The sequence below is a fragment of the Amphiprion ocellaris genome, chromosome 8 (assembly GCF_022539595.1).
Source record: "Amphiprion ocellaris isolate individual 3 ecotype Okinawa chromosome 8, ASM2253959v1, whole genome shotgun sequence".
Lineage (NCBI taxonomy): Eukaryota > Metazoa > Chordata > Actinopteri > Pomacentridae > Amphiprion > Amphiprion ocellaris.
In genome coordinates, this window is record NC_072773.1 from 4,474,942 (window position 1) to 4,500,725 (window position 25,784).

The following is a 25,784-nucleotide window of genomic DNA, read 5'->3' on the forward strand; positions in this document are numbered from 1 at the left end:
ACCTGGTCATCTTCACCACAGTGAATGCATCGTCCTGACAGTGAAGCACGGAGGTGGGAGTGTGATGATGTGAGGCTTTGTGAGTGCAAAAGGCATTGGAGAGGTGACATTAAAAGATGGAAAAACCAAAATACTGGCTGACAAGATGACTCCCAGTCTACAGAAGCCGGAAAAAGAGGAATATACCATCAGGAGAACCATCCGAAGAACAAGATCAGGAGTGAAAACTACAACCTGGGCAGGTAAGTATATTAAAAGGTAGAGAAACACAACCCTTTCAGCGAAGAAAATAGAATTTAAAAAGTCTCAGAAGAACAGTAGAACATCTTTAATTAAAAGTGAAGTTTGACATTCTTGAATTTATACTCTTACTGAAGAAGTAAAAGAAGCTCAGACCACTCTGCTTCCAAACCCTTCAAATGTCCAAAATGCATTAATCAGTGGCCTCTGTTCTCTATCGGACGTTAATAAAACCTGCCTGTCTTCTGAACACCTTTGAAAGATGCGTTTTGTAGCTTCGAAGTGAACTTTCGACTCTCTGCTCCACAGATGTTGCCTTTAAAGCCACCGGACACGGACGTTTAATGAGGCAAAACATATCTCGGGTTCAACAGGTGATTATTTCCAGCTCGTTGCTTTGAAACACACCGACCTCCGACCCCAACAGTTACACAGACACGCAGAGAAATCCATTTTCCTTCAGCCGCCTCGACGACGGAGCAGATAGAACCTTCTAACGGCGACAGCAGAGAGGAAAAAGCGAGGAAGAAACGCCTCGGCGTAAACTAGCTAACCATTGTTAGCACAAATTGACTTGAAGGGCAATTAAAGTGATGAGCGAGGAAAGCGAGCAGCTCTCGGCTCCACTCAGACGCTACGACTGAGGCCTGCAGTAGCGATTCATGCTAATTAGCAATCAAAGATTAATGATCACCTCCTCCTTCACCCTGACAGGCTCCCTGGCGTCGGATCGGACGGAGTCTTAATTAGGATTGTTCCCGTAATGTCATGTAATAACGGCAACATACATGTTGTTCAGGATGCTTGTTTAGATCCCAGCAGGGGGCCGGGATTGAATAAAGCTGGAAAGCTGGAGCCAGACATGAGTTTATTTTGTAGATGATGGTGAAACATCACTTCTTGGATCTGATTTTTAACTCTCCTAAACAGGTTGGTCGCTGCTGCTCATGATTTCACCCAAAACAGAGCAAATAAACAACAGGAAACCACGGCTCTACGCTGGGAGAGTGTGAAATCTGTCTCCCTGAAGCCCAAAACCTCATGAAGATGTTGGGTTTAGCCTCGTCTGCTGGTAGAAGCATCGAAGCATCACATCCAGAGCAGGAAAAGACGCCAGAGCCATAAGTAAATAAATAAATGGCTTAAAAAAACACAATAAAATGAACAAATTAAATTAAATAAAGAAAAAATACAATAAAATGAAATAAGTGATTTACACAATAAATCAATACACCAACACCAGATGAAAATACTGAAATACAAATAAAAATGCCCAAATAATAATAATAGTAATAATAATGTAAATTAATGAAGTAAATAAATATATCGTAACTGAAAAAAATTTTTTAAAAATGCCCAAATACTACTACTACTACTACTACTACTACTACTAATAATAATAATAATAATAATGTAAATTAATGAAGTAAATATATATATGGTAAAAAAACAAAAAAAGAAAGAAAATAAGTGCTTTATAAAATAAATCAATACAACAAAATCAGATAAAATAACTGAAAAAAGTTTTTAAAAAATGTCCAAATAATAATAATAATAATAATAATAATAATAATAATAATGATAATAATAATAATAATAATAATAATAATAATAATAATAATGAGTAAATTAATAAAATAAGTAAAAAAAATAAATGATAAAAAAGAATAAAATAAGTGCTTTACAAAATAAATCAATACAACAGCAGGTAAAATAACTGGAAAAATACAAATAAAGAAATGCCTAAATAATGATAATCACAAGAAGAAGTAAATTAATAAATAAATAAGTAAGTAAATAAATGGTAATAAAAGATTAAAATAAAATAAGTGCTTTACAAAATAAATCAATACAACAATAGCAGACAAAAAATAGCAGAAAAAGTACAAAATGCCTATATAATAATAAATATATATGGTTAAAAAAGACAATAAAATGAACAAATTAAATTAAAATGGATGAAATTGGAATATTAGACCAGATAGACAACAGTGCAGAGAAGCAATATATTATATTTATAAATATTTGATTTAATTGGACCCTGATTCAGCAGCCTTATCTCCTCTGACATGTTTCACGGAGGGTTTTAGCTCTCGTCTATGAAAAGAGAAGGCTTTAAAAGTGTCTTTAAATCCACTTTTACATGGACGAAACTCTGCAGGCTGCTGAAGGTTTACTCTTAACGGGTGACTCAGTGAACTAAAATATGCAGAAATGAGTGTATTTTGTGTGTTTCTGTTCACTGGAGGAGGGCTGTGTTTCTCCAAACAAGCTAAAAAGTGCAGCAGCAGAGATGCATGTTGTGTTTCATAAAACATTTCACATCAGAGCTTCAGATTCGGTTCAATGCAGCTGATTCCTGCTGCAGCGGCTCCAACCCTCCCCAACCTGCAGCTCCGATCCCACCTGAAGCCTGCAGGTGAAAGAAAACAAGAAAAACTCTCACTTTGTGTTGAGAGCTGTGTGTTTTTTAGTGTTAGGAGCATACAGGTGATTGATAAAGGAGACACCTGTGTGTTAAACAGGGTTGAAATCAGATATTAGTCCAGAGAAATGAGATGTAAAAAAGTAGTTTTAGGCAAACGGTGAGAGAAAATTACAATAAATATAATAAATCCATGCGTGCAGCTGCATATTTAGATTCATGATAATTTTTACAGTCTATCCCAGGGGTGTCAAACTCATTTTAGTTCAGGGGCCACATTCAGCCCAATTTGATCTCCAGTGTGAAAATCAGAGCATAATAACCTATAAATAAACATAACTCCAAATATTTCCTTTGTTTTAATGCAAAAAAGTACATTCTGAAAATGTTAACTTTTAATGAAGTATGTTTTTACCAAAGATTATGAACAAACTGAAATTTGTTAAGAAAAATAAGTTCATTTTCAACAACATTATGCCTCAGTTTATCAGTTACACATTACAACCTACAGAGTGTCTACAAAGGAACAGAACATTTAGTCACAGCTATCTGGAACTGAATAATGTAATGCTTTGCTTTTAAAAAAGACAAAAAACAACAAAAGACAAAATATTACAAAAATGAGATGCAAAACGAGAAAAACGAGAAACAAAATGAGACAAAAATAAGACAAACGATACGAAACAAACCAAAGAGACAAAAAAATTAGACAAAAAAGTTACAAAGCGACAAAAAATGGACAAACGACAAAAACTAGACAAAAAATTACAAAAGCAAAAAACTAAATGACAAAAGTAATATATATAATATATAAACAACACAAGTGAGACAAAAAGGAAACATAAAACACCTAAAACGAGAAACAAAACAACAAAAACATGGGACAAAAAGACAAAAACAACAAAAGCAAGACAAAATATTACAAAAATGAGACAAAATGACAAAATCGAGAAACAAAATGACAAAAAAAGTAAGTAAGTAAAATGTATTTATATACCACCTTTCACAGATATAAAATCACAAGATGGAAAAAAGAGACAAATGACACGAAACGAAACAAAAAAGAGACAAATAGTTACAAAGTGACAAAATAAATGGACACACAACAAAAATTTGACAAAAAATGACAAAAGTGAAAAACAAAACGACATAAAACATACACAACACAAGCGAGACAAAAAAACACAAAACGATAGAAATGACACACAAAACAAAGAAAAAAGCAAAACACAAAATGACAAAAAAAGTAAGTAAGTAAAATGTATTTATATACTATTATTCACAGATATAAGAGACAAATGACACGAAACATAACAAAAAAGAGACAAAAAGTTAGAAAGCGACAAAATAAATGGACAAACAACAAAAATTTGACAAAAAATGACAAAAGTGAAAAACAAAATGACATAAAACATACACAACATGAGTGAGACAAAAAAACCACAAAACAATAAAAACCACACACAAAACAACAAAAAAGCAAAACACAAAATGACAAAAGTAAGACAAAAAGCCCAAGCGAGACAAAAAAGAAACACAAAACAACAAAAACAAGAAAGAAAATGACAAAAACATGAGACAAACGACAGAAGTCAGACAAAAAAAAGAAAAAAACAACTAAAACAAGACATATTACAAAAGAAATATTACAAAAACAAAACACAAAATGACAAAACAACAATGAGCAATCTAGTATTTTACTTTATGATTTATGTTTTTTCAAAACCACTCGTCATGGTCTAGAAATTATTTTAAATCTATAGTTTTATAATTTACACTTTACAAACTCGTCCTGCGGGCCGGATTGGACCCTCTGGAGGGCCGATTTTGTCCCGCGGGCCGCAGGTTTGACACCTCTGCTCTAAATAAACACATAAAAATGACGTATTTTTCCTTTTTAATACACTTTCCCCCTAAATGTTTCATTTTCGTGTCACTAGTCATTATTTTTTAAAATCTCTTCTGTTGAGGTGACACAGTTTAAATCTGCTGTCTGCTTCTGCCACCTAGTGGTTGTAACATGCTGCTGCAACATCTGGATGTGCCTCTCACCTTATTTACATGTTTAGAAAAAACTGTCAACTTTAAGGCACAATCTGTCCATCACAACACTATACTGGAATGTCGGCATCATATATTAGAGATAATGTAATAGTTTTACACATTTACTAAACATTTAAAATATGAATTAAGGTTGTAAAATGTATTTTAAGTATTGAGAATGACCCAGTTGTCTAATATTTTACAGTATTTTGAGAAAAAAACAAAATACTCAGTGACTAAATGACCAAAACAAAGTTCCTACAATGGAAATTACAGATGGTTTGTATGAAGAATTCGTTTAATGGGGAAAAGTGAATTTTAGGTTTAGATTAAGGTCAGAGATGCAATTTGTTTTGTAATAAAGCAGAGGAATAAAATGTTCTGCAGGTAATCTGGGATCTCTGTTCATAGTGTATCCTCCTTTATACCTGAAATCACATCCCTTCTGCAAAGTTCTAGTCAAATTTTCAGCTGGAAGTTTTCTTTTAGTTAACAAAATGTTCTCTAAGATGCTCTGGAATGGATACACTATCTCTGTTGCAGTGTGAGAACTAAACTTTTAGTTCTGACTTTGGCCTTTTTGCCAATTAAGACAAGTTTTCCTGCTGAGATTAAATGAAGCAGCTCCTCCTGAACTTTCTCATCATGGGAAATTTACTACAATATAAAACCTTACAAGGTCTTCGGGGTTGAACTTGAATACCAGTGAAGCTTCTGATGCTGTAGTTGACCAAAGACTATTGTGCTTCCTCCTCATCTGTTTATTGTAATTTCTACGTCACTTCACCTGGAGCTGAACTTAGTCATAAAGACCAGTGAGCTGTGAAGAATCAGTCGGAGCGGTTCCTGACTTGTTGCGATATCGTTCAAATTGTACGACATTTCTGCGTTGAAAACAAGACAAAGAAAAGAATTGTGGAACAGAAAGAACAGATTGTGTTTTAAGAGAAGCATAAAAGACAATCAACCCACAAACATATCATAAGAATATCCAGTAGAAATTGAAGAAACCATAAAAAATACACGAACACTGTCGGCAACGTCTGAACAAATGAAGAGCAGAGTTTCAATCAGGCACCATCTGAACTGTAGCACTGGAAGCTAATGGACTCAATTTCAGCAAATGTATTAATGTTCTGCCTCTTATCCATGACCAGGATGTGTTTATTATTTATATTATTAAGAACTGGTAAATATTACTATACTGTATTACTACTATAACTTGTAATTAATGTCAGAAATGAAGCACAAATGTCACTATTAATTGAGATATTTAACGGATGATTGTGGGTGTTGTTGTTCACTTAATGTAAAAAAAAAACAACAACACATTAATCTGCTTTCTGTGGAAAAAAATCTTTAAAGTTCTCTAAAAATGTTTATGTTGTCCTTGACCGGGCTTCAACCCAACAGAACATTTGCAGAGACTCCTGAAGACAGCAGCTTCCCATCCATGAAACCTGACAGGATCCTTCATAAACTACTAATAATCAGGAGTGCAAATCCTGCAGAGACTCACTGAAGAGGCTTCCACAAAGCACTGAACTAAAGCAGAGATCTTGGTTTTTAAAGAGATGTTTCCACTTTGTCATTTAGGGTTACTGACTGCAGACTGAGAGGGGATTTTATCCATTTAGAATGAAATTTATAACAGAATGAAGGGTGCAAGAAGATAGGTCTGTAAATGCTTTGAGTACACTAGTACACATTACCAACCAGAAACATCAGCGCATTAGTTTCCATGTGGTTTGCTGATAAATTGAACAGATTATTATCAGGCTGAAGGTGTAAACCGAAGGGCATCTTGTTATTTCCTGGCAACCTAGTCTTGAGTTTCCCATGACTCTTATAACTCAGAATTTTTCTACGAAACATGAATCTTTGTCACAAAAAACAATCATACATTTTGCTTCTTTCATAGATTCATTAAAGGTCTTCTGGAAATATGACAAAATCTGCTGGATCGAAAACATACATACAGCAACTTGAATTATCAGTTCTCTTGATGTTTACGGTTGTGTTTATAAAACGTTCTTAGTGGAATACCTTTTAACTTCTAGTGAGTGATTGCAGTTAACTACAGCTGCTGACTCCTCTGAGCTAATTTAAATAGAACCCATTAGAGCCACTCATTAGACTCAGACACAAATAACACAATTGTTTTGTTAGCAAAAGTTTATATCTACTTGTAAAAAACATGTTTGTAATGTCAGTCTGTAGTTTCCAGTGACTCCTAGAACTCTGAATTTTCTATGATGTAATCATTGAAACATGCAAATGTTGGTCAAAATAAACAATCGTGAATTTTAGTAATTAAGTTTTGGAAAAATGACAAAATCTGTTGGGTCAAATATATACATGCAGCAGCATGAATTACCAGATTGGTCATGAAGAAAACTGTGTAAATTAAAATGGCCTTAGTGGCCTTGTAACTTCTCATGAGCGATTATGGTTGACTACAGCTGCTGACTCCTCTGAGCTATTTTAAATAGAACCCATTAGATCCACTCATTAGACACAAACACTACAGTGGGAAAGTCTGAGGAGCTCAGCAAAGAGCAAATCATTGACTTGAACAAGTCCGAAAGTCATTTGGAGCCATTTCAAAGCAGCTTCAGATCCTAAATCATTAGTTTGTCAGAATAAAGTTCATGGTCCAGTTGTGTTACTGCCACCATCAGGAAGAAAACACAAACTATCATCTGCTGCTGAGAGACCATTGGTCAGGATGGTCAAGAATCAACCACGAATCATGAAAAAGCAGGTCTGAATGAATGAGAAGCTGCTGGAACACAGCTGTCAGTGTCCACAGGGTTTTACATCAACATGAGCTGAGAGGATCCATGAAGAAGGAAGTTCTTCCTCTAGAAGCAGAACCTTAAAGCTCCACTCAAGTCTGCTGCTGATCACATGGACAAAGAAAAGGCCTTCTGGAGGAAAGTTCTGTGGTCAGATGGAAGAAAAACTGATCAGAAATATGTTTGGAGGAGAGAAGGTGAGGCCTTTAACCACAAAAACACCAGACCTACCATCAGGCATGGTGGTGGCAGTATCATGCTCTGGGGCTTCCTAGAAGTGCTTCTGGACTGGTTTCAGACTGTATATTGGACTTTCTTGGGACTGGTTTATGTTTGGTTTCAGTCTTGGTTCTCCTGGTTTTGGATGTGATTAAAAGTTGGTTTAGGATTTATTTTACTCTGGATTTGGTCCTGGATGAAGACTGGCTGAGGACTGGCTGAGGACTGTCTTGGGCTGGTCTTGGAGTAGTTTCGGTTTGGTTTTGGACCTGGCTTTGGATTGGTTTTTGACTTGGCAGCTTTTCAGTTTTGGTTTAGGACTGGGTTCAGACTGTATTCTGACTAGTTCTGAACGTTTTTTGGACTGGTTTAGGTTTGATTTTAGTCCTGGTTTTAGACCTTTTTTGGACTGGTTTAGGACTGGTTTCAGAGTGCCTTTGGTGGGTCTTTTTTTAACCCCAAGAATACCAAATCTACCATCAAGCATGGTGGTGGCAGTATCATGCTCTGTAGAACTGGAGCTTTATGGAGTAATGAAGAAGGAGGATGAAAACCTAAAATCATCAGCAGAAGGTTGATCTTGGACACAGTTGGATGTTTCAACAAGACAATGAGTCCAAACTTGGTAAAGAAATGGTTCAATCAGGCTGGAATGAAGGTTCTAGACTGGTTTCCCCAAAATCATGACTTAAACCCATCAAGAACCTGAACAAACAAGTTGAACTGAATCAATTCTGTCCAGAGGAGTCAAAGATGAACCAGAAGATTGAGATCAAAGAAAATGAACTGAGGTGAAAATGGGCGATTTTGCCCTATTTCCAGAAGACCTTCAATGAATCTATAAAAGAACCAAAGTGCACCATTGTTTTTAGTGAGAAATATTCACGTTTCAATGATTCCATCGTAGAAGCTTCAGAGTTTTAGGATTCATTGGACTGACATGATAAACTTGGTCTTTACGAGTGGATGGAAACTTGTTGATGACTTTGTATTGATGGTGATGTGTCGCCTCCTTAAAGACTAAATGCGTCTCTTCAGTCAGATATCTGTCTGGAAAATCATTTTTGTCAATTAACAATGAAAAACTGAACGAGTTTCCACATGAACATCAGGCACCATCTGCTCTGGTATTAACTCTGAAATGTTTCATACGTTAAATCTCCATGGAGACCGTAAATGAGTAGTAAGTTATATAAATGTCACATTACGCTCTTTGACTTTAGTTTGCTAAAAATGGATCTCATTACAAGGCATGGATTTCCGCTCACATTCTAAATAACTGACGTATATTTTTTCTTCACACGAGCTCTAATAAACACAGTTAGGAGGCTTTCATGTTTCCTGAGAATACATCGAGTGTGAGATCACTGCTTCCTGCCCAGATAGAAGATCTGCTCTCAGAAACTCAACCCAGGGGTTTTGTGGTCGGTTTCTGCTAAGCTAAGCTCCCGCCTCAGGCTGCCGGTGGAGTCAGTTACTCCTCATCTGCGATCGCTTCGCCGATAAACGCAAAACATGTGGTCAAGACCCTCGCTGAGACATCTAATATTCTGCTGTTCTTCTCACAGCAGCTAGTTAAACAAACCTGCATGTCTGAACATCAAAAGGTGCTCTTTGCTTGGTTTTATACTTAGATTTTTTTTAAAAGGTGAACTTTAAATATTAGCTCTGTGTTGAATGATTGTATCTGAATAAACCTGACAGGAATTAAAAAGTCAAAACACCTTCTTATATCTTCTATATTTAACACGCGCTGTTGAATTTCTGCACCGTACATTCATATAGTGTAATGTGGCTTCAGAAGGTTAAATTCTGCTGATCGACAAACTAAACTAAAATTTAAATAAATTTAATTAAAATTAATTGAAATTAACCTAATCAAATTAAATTAATTTCAAAATAGATACAATTAAATTGAACTAAATTAAACATAATCTAAATTAATTCATCAAATTAAATTAAAAATAAATTCAATAAAATTAACACAACAAAACTAAAATAAAATTAAAATAAATGAAATATGATCTAAATTAATTAATCAAATTGAATTAAAAATAAATGAAATTAACACAACCAAATTAAAATTAAATTAAAATGAATTTAAGCTAATCTAATTAAATTAAATTAAATTAAAAATAAATTCAGTAAAATGAAGTCAAATAAACTAAAATTAAAAGAAGTTGAGCTTAATTAAATTAAGTTAAACATAATCTAAATTAATAAAATGAAATAAATGTACTTTAATTTAATTTAATTCACAGCCACAAATTATATTTCGCTGTCAAGAGTTATTACAGTAAATTTTTTTTTGTTAAATTTCACTCCAACCTGGTAAGAAGAATAGAAGATGCATTCTGTTTTTTGTTATTTTTGCTCCACTCCAGCTATTAGACTTTTTAACCTTTTATTGTGCGTCATGACCCTCTAATCAGAGACTCGGCTGCTGGTAAAAGCAGTAGAATCAAACTGTTTACTGTCTGAATTTTATCCATCGGACTGATTCTGTACTTCAGGTTAAAAAACAAACAACAGAGAATAATGTTTCATATGTTTTCTAATGTTTTATTATTGGTCTTAAAAAGTTTACTGTCTTCATTCAAATGTTTAATTGTTATTCTTTTTTTGCAAAGAAGGTGCTCAAAAAAAGTTTATTGTTTGATTTAATTATTTAGTTATTTAGTTTAGTTATTTTGGAATAGAATAAATGTTGCTGACATTTTTTAACCAACAATAAACTGCATTAAAACAACACAGAAGAGCCAAATAAAATCAATTGTAATGGAATATAGAGATTTAAAAATCACGATTAACTTATTAATTAAAAAAAACACAAGATAAAAATGAAACACAAATGAACAGAAATAGATTAAAAACTACCTGAAACCAGATAATTAGAACAATTAGAGCAGCTCTAGCAGAATCAGGGCTGATAATCTAATGAAACGTCATCAGTGGCTCTAATGCTGGGGCAAATACACAACTGCTGTGAGAATAAAAAATGCTAAAGAAGCGCAGTTGAGGTTCCGTCTAACTGGAGAACTTTTACAAAACGAACTGAATGTTTTGCTAAAAGGAGCTGAAGGTAAGTGTCCTGCAGGATCCAGCTAAATGGAGCGTAAAAGCAGCTTTTCAGCTTTTTTTGTGCATTTTGCAGCAGAACGCGGCCGATATTTCCACTTCTACAGAGTGAAGAGATGAAGCCGCAGCTCTCAGCAGTTTGCAGCTGTAAACACAGTTCATGTCCAGGACTCAACTCAATCTGAGCACAAACACTGGATTCCTACACGGTTAATGTTGTCATTTACTCCAGATTTATCATCTGTACTATTAATTACAGGAATCTATAGCAGAAGATGAGGTTTACCGTTTAGACTGGAACTAGATTTTCCACTAATACGCTGTTTTTACACAGAGTTGCCAAATTATACAATATTCAACTTATATTCAAATGTAGTTTATTGTAAATTACAACAGTTTCTTCTTTTATGATGTATAAACAGTAAGTTAAAAAATGTGGCGTCAGAAGGTTATAGTCTGCTGATCAACACACTAAACTAAAATTTAGATGAATTAGAATTAATTGAAATGAATCTAATCAAATGAAATGAATTTAAAAATAGATAAAGTATAATGTACTAAAATAAATATAAACTAAGTTAAACTGAGCATAATTACAATTCATTATTCAAATTAAATAAAAAAGTAAATGAACACAACTAAACTAAAATTAAATTAAACATCAAAATTCTTTAATCAAATTAAATGAAAAATAAATTAAATAAAATGAACACAACTAAACTGAAATTAAATTACAAAATTGTCATTCACTCCAGATTTAGCATCTGTATAATTAATTACATTAATTTAAATGGAGCAACTTTAAATGTAGTTTAAAGCAAATTTTTAACATTTTCTTCTTGTATAAACAGTGAGTTTAAAAAAATGTCTTTAATCTTTATGATCCAGAATAGAAAAATCTGTTTAATATTTAAAAATTCACATTTAACTAAAACACCTAAAACAATAAATACTTTAAAGTTTAATTTGCATGGATTTGGAATATTTACCGAAAAAGCAGCAATTTATGACAAATTGTAGTCTAATAAATGTACTTATAATCATTATACTTGTATCAAATTACCTTAATGTAAAAAGACAAACGTAAAAAAATAGTCAACGTTCAGATTTAATAGGTTTTAACTGTATTTTGGGGGAAAAAAAGAACATTAATGATAGAAATTGTTTGTATTTTTGCAGTAATTTATGACAGATTAAGCTGACATGTTTTTTAACCTTTGTTTCTCAGCAGTTTGATCTGGAGCATATTTCATTATCCACAAGTGTCAGAAACCAGAAGTAAAACATTATTTATATCTCATTGTTAACTCATATATCAGTATTTAGTGCAGTGGTGTTCTTTACCTCTTACAGATCATGGTTCAATGAGGGTAATTCGGTCATTTTCATTAAAAATTACATGTTTAAATTTATTTTTTTATGCACACTGGAATGACGTACATCTAAAATACAATAGTTTTACATGACATTGATTTTGAAAAAAAATTAATTTTACATTTTTTCTTTTTTTAACGGAGTGATGTTGATAAATGAACATTTCTTCTGTTCAGGATCTAGTTGACTTAAAATGAAGACATGAGAGGATTTGTATTGAAAGAAAACTTGATTTAAACTCAGAAATACTAGAAATATGTGTAAATATTTGAAATGAACCATTTTTTCTGCCAAGCAAAAAAAGGTTCATACCGAAAAAATACTTTAAATTATTTTATTTATTTATTTACTAGGAGGGTTAATATTTAACTAAAACACCTAAAACAATTAATGACAAATGAAAAGCAGCAAATTATGACAAAGTGTAGTCTGATAAATGCACTTATAATCATGACAATTGTAGTCATTTATTTTAATGTTAAAAAAAATGTAAAAGAAGTCATAGAAATACTGTTTTTGTGCTTCATAAAGTGTGTTATTGTGGTGTCGGCAGATGAAGCTGACATTTGAGCTTTTTAATCTGTTGCCGTTGTGTGAAGAAGCTGCTCGTTGCTGCTGTGACTAAAACGGAGGAAACAATCCTGAGCTTCGTTTCTGTTGCATCACATTAGTAGAGCTGCTGCTTACTCTCTATTTTAATGTTTTTATTTGGTTGAAAGATGCTCTTTTGTGCTGGAGTTTTTCAAATGTCACTCCAACCCGCTGAAAAGGAAAAGATTTTGTTTTTTTTGTGTGTGTGTCTGTGATTATTTGGTGTTGCTCCATTCCACCTCTGAGACTGTTGAAGTTTTTATTTTGCAGTCAGCTGCTGTTAAAAGCAGCAGAATCAGACTGTTTACTGTTTGACATTCATGAAATTAGCTCCACCGGACTAATTCTGTGCTTCAGGTCAAAAAACTCTGGAAGAAAAACAAATAAACAACAGAGAAATAAATGTTTTGGGGTTTTTTTGCAAGAAAGATGCTACACAAATTAAGTTTATTGTTTAATTTATTCAGCATTTAAATGATATTAACTGAAATTATTTTAAATAAGTATTTTATTTAGTTTCTTTTATTATTTATTTTTATTTTATATATTTCATTTCATGTCATTTTCATTTAACTGAATTTAATTTTGATTTAATTTATTATTTATTGTATAGATTCTCATTTCATTTATTTTAGTTTCCTTCATTATATGTTTGTTTTATTTTATTTTCACTTAACTGAAGTTAATTTAATTTAATGGTATTTAATTGAATTTCACTTATTATTTATTTTTTATTGTGTATCTTTTCATTTCATTGATTTTAATTTAATTTACTTTATGTTTGTTTTATTTTCATTTCACTGAATTTAATTTAACTGACTTTAATTTAATTTAATGGTACTTTCTCATTTCATTTGTTTATTTATATTCTATATATTTAATTTTATTTATTTAAATTTTCTATATTTAATTTTATTTATTTCATCTTCATTTTATTTTATTGTCACTTCATTTAATTTAATTTTATTCTATTTTTCTAAATTGTCCCAGTCCTCTTTTATCCATAGAGGGGATGTATGTTGAGATTAAAATCTGGTAAATAAATAAACAGCCAAGGAGTCAAGGGGTTAAATAAATACCTTTCTAATGAAAACTAAACTGTCTGCATTTACCTCTTCTAAAATAATAATAATAAAAATAGTGACACAACAATGTAAAACTGCAGCCTCTAAAGTACTTCATATTAAAGTAAAGAAGCAATAAAATACTTCTTCTAGAGCAACTGTAATATATGAACATTATCATGAGGCTGCTTACTTTATTTATATATTTTAAGATGAAGAAATGATAACTTTATTCTGTTTCTTCTCCCTTGTGTCTTTTAAAGTTTTATTTCTTCATCTCCACGTCGAGGAAGTCGCACTTTTTTCCAAATCGCTATCAGAGCAGCTTCTACTCTCTAGATGCTTTTCTGAGATAAACTGCAGCAGGAGGTTCGTTTCTTTCTTCGTTTTCTCAGTAAAGAGATCTCACCTTTCTGAGAATATTAATAACTTGACATTTCTCTCTTTAAAGCTGACATTCGTCTTCCTTCCAGACTTAAAGATGCTCCTCAGAATAAAGTATTTAAGAATGAAACTCTGTCGGATGTCAGACTGACTGAACTTTATCAGAGCTGAAATGTTCTTCAGTTTATTTTCTAATATCTGTAATGGAAATAATGAAGGGGTAAATTAAAATTAAGCAAATTGTGTACCAATTTTAAACATTTTCCTGCAATTTTTTTTCATTTTTTTTACATTTAAATTTTATTCAAGTATTAGCGCTTGTTTTTCTTACTGTTAACTGATTTTAACAGCAAAATTACACAGAATTTGAGAACCTATGTGTTGCCGAGTTACGAAATGATCTTATCTGCATTTTTAATCAGATTTCAGACACACACAGACACGGAAAACCGAAAAAAAATCATCATATGCGGTGCATTTTGAGGTTGAAATGAAAGGAAAATAATTATTAAAAGCACGTAAAGGCAAAAGCAATTATAGTTGAAGTGCAGAGAATAATGTGTAAATATTTCAAACTAGTTTTATAGTCTTTTCATTTATTATTTTATATTTTTATATGCAATTTTTAAAATCAGATATAAGACAATGTGTGCAAAAACTAATAAAAGTGAATTTATAACAAGATTTTTTGCATCACGTGGTGCATTTTGAGGCTGAAATTACAGGAAAATAAAGTATTATAAAAAGCATGTAAATGCAAATATAATTTTTAATTAAAGTTCAAATTCCAGAGAATAATGTGTTAATATTTAAAATTGATTTTATACTTTTTAAAAATGTGTTATCATTATTTTTATTATTATTTTATTTTATTTTAATTTTAAAATTAATTCAAATTCATTTAATGGAATTTAAATTTCATTTAATTTTATTTACTGTGTTTTTGTTGTATGTGTTTCAATTCATATATTTTAATTTCATTTTTTAAATTTTAGTTTTGTGTTATTTTCATTTAACTGAATTAAATTTTCATTGAATTTAATTTAATGATATTTTATTTCATTTCATTTATTATTTGTTTTATTGTAGAAATTTCATTTTTAAATTGGTATTCTTTTTCTTGTTCTAATTATTATTCTAACTGTTGTTGTTGTTATTATTATTATTATTATTATTATTATTATTATTATTATTATTATTATTATTATTATTATTATTATTATTATTATTATTATTATTATTATTATTATTATTATTATTATTATTGATATATATTTTTATTATGTCCTCATGTCCTTTTTTTTTTCCTGTGTAGTATAATTTTTTTTTTGAAAGCACAGTTTTACATGCACTTGCAAAACTTAATTCATCAGCAGTGAATCAAGCTAATTCATAGCTAAAAATTTCAGGAGCATTATATGAGGAATATTTGTAGCTGTAACATGTTATGACTAGTTCAAATAAAACATTCATTTTCTCTATAATTTACTTGATTTTTTTGAAGTTTTATTAATGTTTTTTTCTCTAAATTGTCCCTTAAAGGCGCCTCGGTGTCAGTTTTGTGGTCTTTCCTTCCTTCGTTGTGAGACCAGACCTGGTGAGAGTCTGGTGATGAAGGTGGGTGACGTGGCCTCCAGCTCTATAAAGCTCAGAACTTCTCCAGCCCTCCTCAGACTCTCGCTATGATCTGTGGTGAAGATGTGGTTCCTGCTGCTGCTCCACATCGCTCACATCCAGCCAGCGATCTCACAAGGCAAGTTCACAGATTCTGCTCAGATTCATGTTAAAGTCTGGGGTTGGGCTTTAAAACCAGCACAGCCCATATTTAAGCTGAGTTTAGCTGTTTTTGAACGTAAATTTAAGAAGACGATGCAGAAAATTGATTCAATTCCTGATTTTTGTGAAATATATACTTAAGAAAGCTACTCTGAAAAGCATTTGTGATGTAAATTCCTCATATATCCACACAGCAGCACATAGTCACACCTAATTAACATGATTAAGATGCCAAAATACTCATAAATTGAAGAAAAGTAAATGAAGAACAAGTCTTTGTAATTAAAATAATTTATGTATATTACCTGTCCTTTATGCAAAAAGGAACACTTAATTTAGTTTCAAATACATACATTTAGAAATACTTTTGTCATGCTAAACTTTATTTTTAAAAAAGTCATCATTAAATAAAAGGAATGTTTTTTAATTAGATTAATTAGACATATATATATATATATATATATATATATATATATATATATATATATATATATATATATATATATATATATATATAAATAAAAATTATATATATATATATATATATATATAAATAAATAAAAATTTTATATATATATATATATATAAATAAAAAAAATTTATTTATTTATATATATATATATATATATATATATATATATATATATATAAAACCAAGTATTAAACTTCAATTTTAACTATTAAAAATAAAGAACATGTCTGTGGAATTAAATGAATTTATGTACATTTTTATTTAGAAATATATTTGTAGTATTAAACTATCTAAAATAATTGTTTATTAAATAAAAAGAAAGCTTTTTTTTAAATTAAATTAAGATAAATCTGTGTGTCTTAACTGTCTTTTATGTCCAAGGAAAGGCTCAATTTAGCATCGAAACACTACAAAAATATTTCTAAACGTACATATATGAAACTATACTTCTGGCTATCAATTCTAAATGAGTTTTCATTAATTTAATTTTACTTTATTTATTAAAATTTAAAATGATGCTAAATTGGGCTTTTTTTTGGAAAACTAATTTACATAAATGTATTGAATTTCACAGATATGTTCTTTATTTTTAATAGATGAAACTGAAGTTTAATACTTAGTTCGTGAGGAACGAGGAAGGCTTCTTTGTTCCTTTAGCGCTGTGCCGGAGTAATCTTTTGAAAAAAAAGGTTGATTGACCAAAGCATTAATGTTTTTTGAAACTTATGTCCAAGTTTCACCATTTACCATAGTTTACCATAGTTTAAAGTGTCTGAAGTGACTTGAAAATGATCAGTAATTGCAGACAATTATTCCAGAATAACATGAAATTTGTCCAAAATGTTCACTTTTTGAACATTTTGGCACCTTATCTCTATTTCTAAATTTAAACATTCAATATTGTATAGTATCGCTTAACTTTATTTTAAAAAAATATTTAATAAAATCAAATTAAATTAAATAAAACTCATTTTAGCATATTTAGCCGAAAATGTTCATAAACTTAAATTAATAATATTAGTAACATAAAATATTTTACATTGAAATTTGGAAATATATTTGCATTATTAAACTTTTTTTATATCATAAATAAATAATAAATATATCATATAAATAATAAAATAATTTTAAGCTATTAAAAAGAAAGCACTAATTTGTGAATTTTATTTATTTATAGCTTTTTATTTATTAAGAAAGAATTTTTTCATATTTACAAGTTTTTAATGTTATTTTACATTCAACCTTAAAATCCATTAATTCTTTTATTCGGGAACATTAAAATACACCTTCAGCCAAATGCTTTTGAACTGAATTATTGTTATTAATTTTAACAACCTTTTAAAGCCTTTTTAAAATAAAATAGAAATGTTATTGTTGTTTTTAATAATATTTCACATCAGATCTGTTATTCATAAGCATTTTAATGCACCTTCAGACATAAACTGAACTATTATTATTGCATACCATTTATTAGAAGTATATTTGCAGTATTAAATTTAGTTTTTATAATTGTGTGCATTAATTAAAAAGAACATTTTATTCAATGAAGCCAAATTTGTGAGTGGATTTTAGCGCTTGTTTAATGTAAAAAAATAAATCTACCTTTAAAAAACTAATTAAATATTTTGTTTGTGCACATTTACATGTTTTTAATGTTATTTTTATGTTAGAATTAATTTCTGTTATTCATAAACGTCCTGTAACATCAGCAGCTTCAGCCAGAAATGTCTATGAATTGAATTATTAATATTAATTACTAATAGCCCATTGTTAAATAAGAATACTTGCAGTGTTAAACTTTATTTGAATAATTTTTTCTATTAAACAGAAACAACATATTTGTGAAATGAACATAAATTTGTACTTTTAGCAGTCTGTTTATGTAAAATAAAAGCTGTTTTATCCTACATGAACAATCAAACGCATCCACACCTTCAGCCAGAAATGTTTAGAAATGTAATTAAATAATTTTTTAAAATGTGTTTCACAATTGTCAATAATTAGTATTAATTTATTAATATCAGTAATTCCATAATATCATATGCAGCCAAATTTAATGACTTTATGGGTTCAGTTTACAAAAAATGCCCCAAAAACGGGTCTAAGTAGCAACATCAGTCAAATATATGTATATGTATGTATGTGAGTGTGTGTGTGTGTGTGTGTGTGTGTGTGTGTGTGTGTGTGTGTGTGTGTGCGCATGTTTTTAAACTTTAACAGTTGAAGGACGCTTGATGCATTTTTACTGTTTTTTGGTTTAAATGAACCTGAGATGGGAGAAATTCCAACTTTCTGCAGAGTAAAGACAGAAGATAAAGAGTCAAATGAAGCTTTTTCTATTGATAAAATTCCTATTTTTACTAGAATTGGTCCCAAATGACGGATGAAATCAGTAAATTAATGTGGAAAATGTCAAATGGCGACATATAAAAAGGCATTTTAAAGATTTCAGGAGCTCGATGTGCTTCTGCAGAGTTTTTCTAAACGTGATGTGGAGACAGACAGACGATAACCTCAGTAACGTCCAAACCTTCACAGCTGCTGGGAAGAGGCTGGTTCTGAGGAACGGCAGTAACCCGTGTGAAGGCCACGTTGAAGTCTTCTACAACAACGAGTGGGGGCTGGTGGGAGACAAGTTGTGGAGCCGGGAGACCGAGGAGGTGGTCTGCAGCAGCACCCACTGTGGAGAACCCGTGGGGAACGCCACCGAGAACGTCCGGAGGCCTCTGGGACAGCAAAGTGTGGCTGAACGAGCTGCAGTGTAACGGGAGCCAGAAGCAGCTGTGGGACTGTGACAGTCCTGGATGGGGCATCAGCTACTACCAGAAACCCTTCGTCAGGAAGATCACATGTTCACGTGAGGCGCTCCACTAAAAGGAAAACTCACTGTAGCATCTTAGGCCAAAATGATCCTAAACTGAATTATTCATTTTAATGACGCACACACACACACACACACACACACACACACACACACACACACACACACACAGAGTATGGAATGTTTAAATTTAGAAATATATTTTCAGCATTAAACTGTAAATTCTTCTGAAATTCCTTCATATATCCACACCTAATAAACACAATTAAGATGCCAAAATATCCATGAATTCATGAAAAAAAAACATTGAAGTATTAAACCTGAATTTCATCTATTTAAAATAAAGAACAAGTCTTTGTAATTAAAATAATTTATGTAAAATAACTGCCCTTTCATGAAAAAAGGAAAACTTAATTTAGCATCGTTGACCGAAAGTTTCAACTATATACATTTAGAAATACTTTTGTAGTGCTAAAATGTATTTTAATATAAATATGTGTGTGTATATGTATATATATATATATAAAAAAAATATTTTTTATTAAATTAAAATAAATCTGTGTATCTTAATTGTCTTTTTATGCAAAAATGAAAACTCAATTTAGTATTGTTAGCCAAAAATGTTCATGAAGCAAATTATTAATATTAATGCCATATCTAGAATATATACATATAGTTTAAAGTACATGCAGTACATTTAGAAATACATTAGTAGTATTAAACTTTATTAAAATAAAAGGAATATTTTATTAAATTAAGACAAATTTGTGAATTTGTTACCCAAAAATGTTCATGAAGCAAATTAATAACATTTATACCGTGTGTGTGTGTGTGTGTGTGTGTGTGTGTGTGTGTGTGTGTGTTTCTGTGTGTGTATATATACACACACGGAGACACACACACACATATACAATGCATATGCATACATTTAGAAATACATTTGTAGTATTGAACTTTATTAGAAAATTTTGGTTTATTAAATAAAAACAATGTTTCTGTTAAATTAAGACAAATTTGTAAATCTTAACCACCTTTTTATGAAAAACAAAAAAATGCTCAATTTCGTATCTTTACCAAAATGTTCCCGGTGAAGAAGACGGCATGTTCCTGTGAGGCTCTCTGTTTAGAAGCACTGAACCTTAAAACCTTCAAACTGCCACAGAGCTTGTCGTTGACTTCTGTCCTCCAGGAAACATCACTTTCAGCCTGGAAGGATCCAGATGTGCAGGAGCTGTTCGCTACTCAGACGGAGGCACGCTGGCCGGCTACATCTGCTACGACAACAACTGGGGTGAGTTTCATTCATTCATTCATTCATTCATTCATTCATTCATTCATTCATTCATTCATTCATTCATTCATTCATTCATCCACCTAGCAGACCCTTGGATTCATTACAGTTTTTCTCAGTGGTTTTGGTTCATTTCTCAGATCAGAACTGAAATTCTCTAAACTACTTGTTCAATCTTCACATCATTGTGTCACTTGTGCACATCAAAAAAGCAGTTTCTCAGTTCTCTGAACAAGTTGCAAATGCTTTGGTTCATCCATGCAAATGATTCCGTCCAATTCTCTGCTGTTTCCTACATTATCAATTGTTTGTCATGTTGATCTAAATGTATTATCATGGGTCTCTGTTGAATAGTCTCACCCCCACAACTTTTAGGCATCAGTTCATTGCAAAATGGTTGAACAAGTTGTCATAATATATCAAGGATATTTCTGTATTTCCATTAGACGTTTTTTCTAAATCTGTCCTGAATTGGTAAATTGCTTCCAGGTGAATCTTGACTTCCTCTACGAAGGGAAATGTGTGAATAGTTAGTTTTCTGAAATTGCTCAAAGATGCAGGAGAAGATATTCATGATGACGATGAGAATTTGTGTCCAACAGACAGGAACATCAGGAGATGTAGGAAGACTAAACTATAATTCCTACAGCACTGCATGTACAGTTTCCCTCAGGAGATTGTCCTATGTTCACATTTCTACTTTTTTTGTTTTTTGTGCTCTGCAGCTGTTTTCCTTCCTGTATTGCAACGACATGGTCTGTCAACAAATTACAGCACAAACAGTAAAAGCATAAATGTGAATCTTGTCCAGTCTCTTGCAATCAATCCCCCACATACACTAAGATGGAACTTACAATTTACAATAATTGTCATCAGAACTTTATCCATAGTTTCCATCAGAACATCCCTCCAGAGAACACTGTTATAATGACAACATGACTAAACAATCTGTCTGATCCACACAATGACACCAGGACTGGTCGTTCTGATCCACTGACATGTTCACTGACACAGATATTTACTTTTGAGAGATGAATTCAGGATTTTGAACAAGAGACTGGCTTTTGCAGGTAATCCATGGTGTTTTGCTATTTGTACAAATTGTTATGAGAAATGCACTTCCTGTTTTGCAAATGTCGAGGATGATTCAAGAAATGTACCAAAGCGACTGAGAAAAACTAAGCAAGACGCAGAGAGTTTCAAACAGGTGTCGATTTATTCTCACTCTGGATGAGCACCATGTGCCATAAGCACCATGAAAACTACAGAATAAAACAGAAAAATTCTAAATGCCTCACGGTAGATTCACCAATAATTCACATATAAATCATGCTCACATATTAATGATGTTTACAACCAATACAAATAATGTAACACATCAGATAATAATACATATTATACATTTTCATCTCATTCCGCTCTCCAAGGGCGCTAATTTAAGAGTGTTAGCCACCAGCTAGCATGCTCTCCAGCTCAATAGACACACGTCGCTGTTCAGAGCTACGAATACAAAACAATGAGGTAAATCACAGCTAGAGTTGCCACCCGTCCCTTAAAATATGGAATCATCCTTTATTTGACAATTAATTGTCAGGGTTAGGGTTAGGGTTAGGGTTAAATTGTTCCGTATTTTCATGAATGCCCCGTACACGTCTGTCACACACTCATCAGAACTGTATCATGAACAAAATAAAACACAGGAAATCTTTAGGGCAGCCAGTTTCATCTTGATAGGACCTTTGTAGCGAGGACCTGATGCCAGGTCCAGCAGATAGACCTCACACTTCTCTGTGTGTCCCGTCCTATGGTCCTATGGTCCTATGGTCCTATGGTCCTGTCTCTGGTTGCCAGGTTACAGACGCTGCTGCACCCACACGTTTAAAAATGTCTACACCTGAAACTCCACCACGTCTAAAGAAGCAAAAACATTTGCAAATGTACAGACGTGAGTGGGAAGAGTGGAACCCCTGGCAATGGATACAAGGCAAACTGTGTTTTCTGTTGCTCATGGACTGGCTGAAGTAAGGCAGCATCAACATGTAAGAAACATGAGAACAGAGAGAACCCAACCAGTAGGTCACAGTTTATCATCATCTAATCATCTCCTGAAGTCCATATGGTGAGAGACATCAGTATCTGGTTGTTCATTTACCAGAGGATGCTTATAATCATGCTGATGTGGTCTGTACTCTACAGTATTTTAGTGACTCAATAAATGCCTAAGTTGTTTAATATTATTTTAAATGCTTTTTAGTTTTTAATAAACATTTATTTAATAGCATATATGTGATCAATAAATGGCCTTTGCCTATCTTAAGAAAAATTCACTCAGAACTCTGATATGTTAACAGTACTAAATAAATCAATAAATACATGTATACACACAAAAATAAGTTAATACACTAACTGTGTTAAGATAAGATTTAGATTTTTAAAAAGTTGTTTATGTTTTTGCAGAATCCAGTATTGCTCACTGGTTGGTCATTACATTTTGTTAGTTTGATTTCACTGTTTAAAATGATGTCACCTCTTTTCAGACAGAACCTGTGATAATAAAACAATACAAAATTTTTAGTTCCGTGTTAATAAAGCACTTAAAGCTTTAAGTATGGCTAAATGCTTTTTTCAGAATTAAATATATCACTCCTTAGGTGGTAGTGGCCCCAAGTTCAGTAAAGTTGGAAAGATATTCACAGATTCACACTTCCAGCATCAATAACTCATTAGATATAGGTTGTCAAAACATAAACGGTGCCTCTTTCCCATTGTTGCAAGGCAGACAATGTGCTACAAGCCCAGTTTTATCAAAAGTAGCTGTCTTTCAAGCTACAGGAATAACATTGGTGTCTATGGAGTGAACAGGGTCCGTCTGCAATTTGCAAAACCACTGCAACAGTAAAGAGAGACAAATATTCAATAACTTCACTCTTATACATTGTAGTGTCACTAAAATCACTGCAGCCTTCAACTGGCTCCTGTTGACACCAATGTTATTCCTGCAACAGGAAAGACAGCTACTGTTGATAAAACTGGGCTTGTAGCAGATTGTCTACCTTACAACGATGGGAAAGAGGCATCATTTATGTTTTGACAAAGTATATTTAATGAGTTATTGATGCTGGAATTCTGAATCTGTGAATATCTTTCCAACTTCACTGAACTGTGGCCCCCAGGAGCCGTGGTGGGCGTCCTTTATTTTCATTTCTGAAAGGTGGCAACTCTAACCACAACATAAACTCTTTCCTAATACAATTCAAACAGATAAATATAATGTATGACTAATGTGTTTAGACAGGTTTCACCATTCCTCCGACGATGCATGAGCACAACGTTGTACAGACAAAAACAGGAAGTTCAGCATCACAAGACATCAGAAGAGGAAATGCGCGCTTAACAAAATAAAAGCGGAACAGACCACAAAGTGGCCCCGCAGGACTACAATGTCTTGTTAATACATAAACAATAATAAACAATCATAATAATCATCCCTGCTCAGTTATCAGATGAGTAGAATGATGAACTAGCTGCCACGTTTAAAAGCATCTTCACTGTTTGTTTTTAATTTTGTTGTGAATTTTTTTGTTTGTTGATTTTTTTTTTTTTATTCCGTCAGTTTTGTGAACTGTTTCACACCACAGTAAGGATCATTAAGCATTATATATATCTGACTTCTCTGACATGAAGGTGATGACGAGGCCAGGAAATTGTGTGAACAGCTCGGGTGTGGTGGCCTGAAGAAGAGACCCACACCTGGCCAGATGTCTGGAGAAGCTTTCCAGAGCCTTTCTGGGAACATGACGCTGAACTGTGCTGGAATGAACAGAATAGACAACCTGTGGCAGTGTGCAGCTCCAGCCTCCTGCCAGTATCCAGCTGCTGTCATATGTTCAGGTGCAGTACCACCTCTTCTACAGCAGGGGCGTCAAACATGCGGCCCGCGGGCCAAAACTGGCCCTCCAGAGGGTCCAGTCCGGCCCACAGGACGGCATTTTAAATTTGTAAATCTATAACTTCAAAACAATTTCTAGTTCATAAAGTAAAATACTATATCGCTCATTGTTGTTTTTGTCATTTTATGCCTCGTTTCCGTAATATTTTGTCTTGTTTTTGTTGTTTTCTGTCTTTTTTTTGTCAGACTTATGTCGTCTCACGTTTTTGTCGTTTTGTTTCTTGTTTTGTCATTTTGTGTTTCTTTTTGTCTCATTTGTTTATCGTTGTTGTTTTGTTGCTTTTTTGTCTTTTTTGTCTCATTTGTCCATTTTTTTGTGTCTTTGTAACTTTTTGTCCAATTTTTAGTCTCATTTTTTGTCATTTTGTTTCTCGCCTTTGTTGTTTTGTCTCATTTTTGTAATATTTTGTCTTGTTTTTGTAGTTTTTTTTTTGTCTGTTTTTGTCTGATTTTTGTGTTTTCTGTCATGTTTTTGTCATTGTGTTTCTTGTTTTTCTCGTTTTGTGTTTCCTTTTCGTCTCGCTGGAGTTTTTTGTCTTATTTTTGTCATTTTGTGTTTTGCTTTATTTGTTGTTTTGTGTGTCGTTTTTGTCGTTATTGTGTTTTTTTGTCTCGCTGGTGTTGTTTGTCTATTTTTTGTCATTTTTTTGTCTTTTTGACATTTTTTTGTCTCGTTTGTGTGGTCTGTGTAATTTTTTTGTCTTGTTGTTGTCCATTTTTTGTCACCCTGTAACTTTTATATCAAATTATTTGTCTCTTTTTTGTTTTGTTTTGTGTCGTTTGTCTCATTTGTCATTTTGTTTCTCGCCTTTGTTGTTTTGTGTCTCATTTTTGTAATATTTTGTCTTGTTTTTGTAGTTTTTTTGTCTTTTTTTGTCTGACTTTTGTCATTTTGATCATAAAGTAAAATACTACACTGTTCAGTTCCAGATGACTAAATGTTGTGTGTCTTTGTAGACACTCTGTGATCTGGAAGTTGTGATGTGTAAATGATAAACTGAGGCATAATATTGTTGAAATTGAACTTAGTTTTCTCAAGAAGTTTCAGGTCGTTCATAATGTTTTGTAAAAAGATAATTCCTTCAATGTGAACATTTTCAGAATGTACCTTTTTGCAGTAAAACAAAGGAAACATTTGGAGTTGTGGTTATTTATAGGTTATTATGTTCTGATTGTACTGGTCACTTGAGATCAGTTTCCTCTGAATGAACTAAAATGCCACCCCTGATCTCCGTCTTCATGCACATTCTTGTGAACGT

At 32.2% G+C, this 25,784-nt stretch overlaps 1 protein-coding gene across 1 annotated transcript in view; it reads left to right on the forward strand.

Moving 5' to 3' along the window:
* Nucleotides 1-10,763: 10,763 nt before the first annotated feature.
* The window catches only part of LOC111571385 (scavenger receptor cysteine-rich type 1 protein M130), a 41,140-nt gene continuing 26,119 nt past the window's right edge, over nucleotides 10,764-25,784 (forward strand). The window contains 6 exon segments of the mRNA XM_055013265.1: nucleotides 10,764-10,807; nucleotides 15,759-15,969; nucleotides 19,003-19,187; nucleotides 19,189-19,321; nucleotides 20,475-20,576; nucleotides 24,261-24,467. Coding sequence (XP_054869240.1) covers nucleotides 15,915-15,969; nucleotides 19,003-19,187; nucleotides 19,189-19,321; nucleotides 20,475-20,576; nucleotides 24,261-24,467 — 682 coding nt within the window. The 5' untranslated portion in view covers nucleotides 10,764-10,807; nucleotides 15,759-15,914.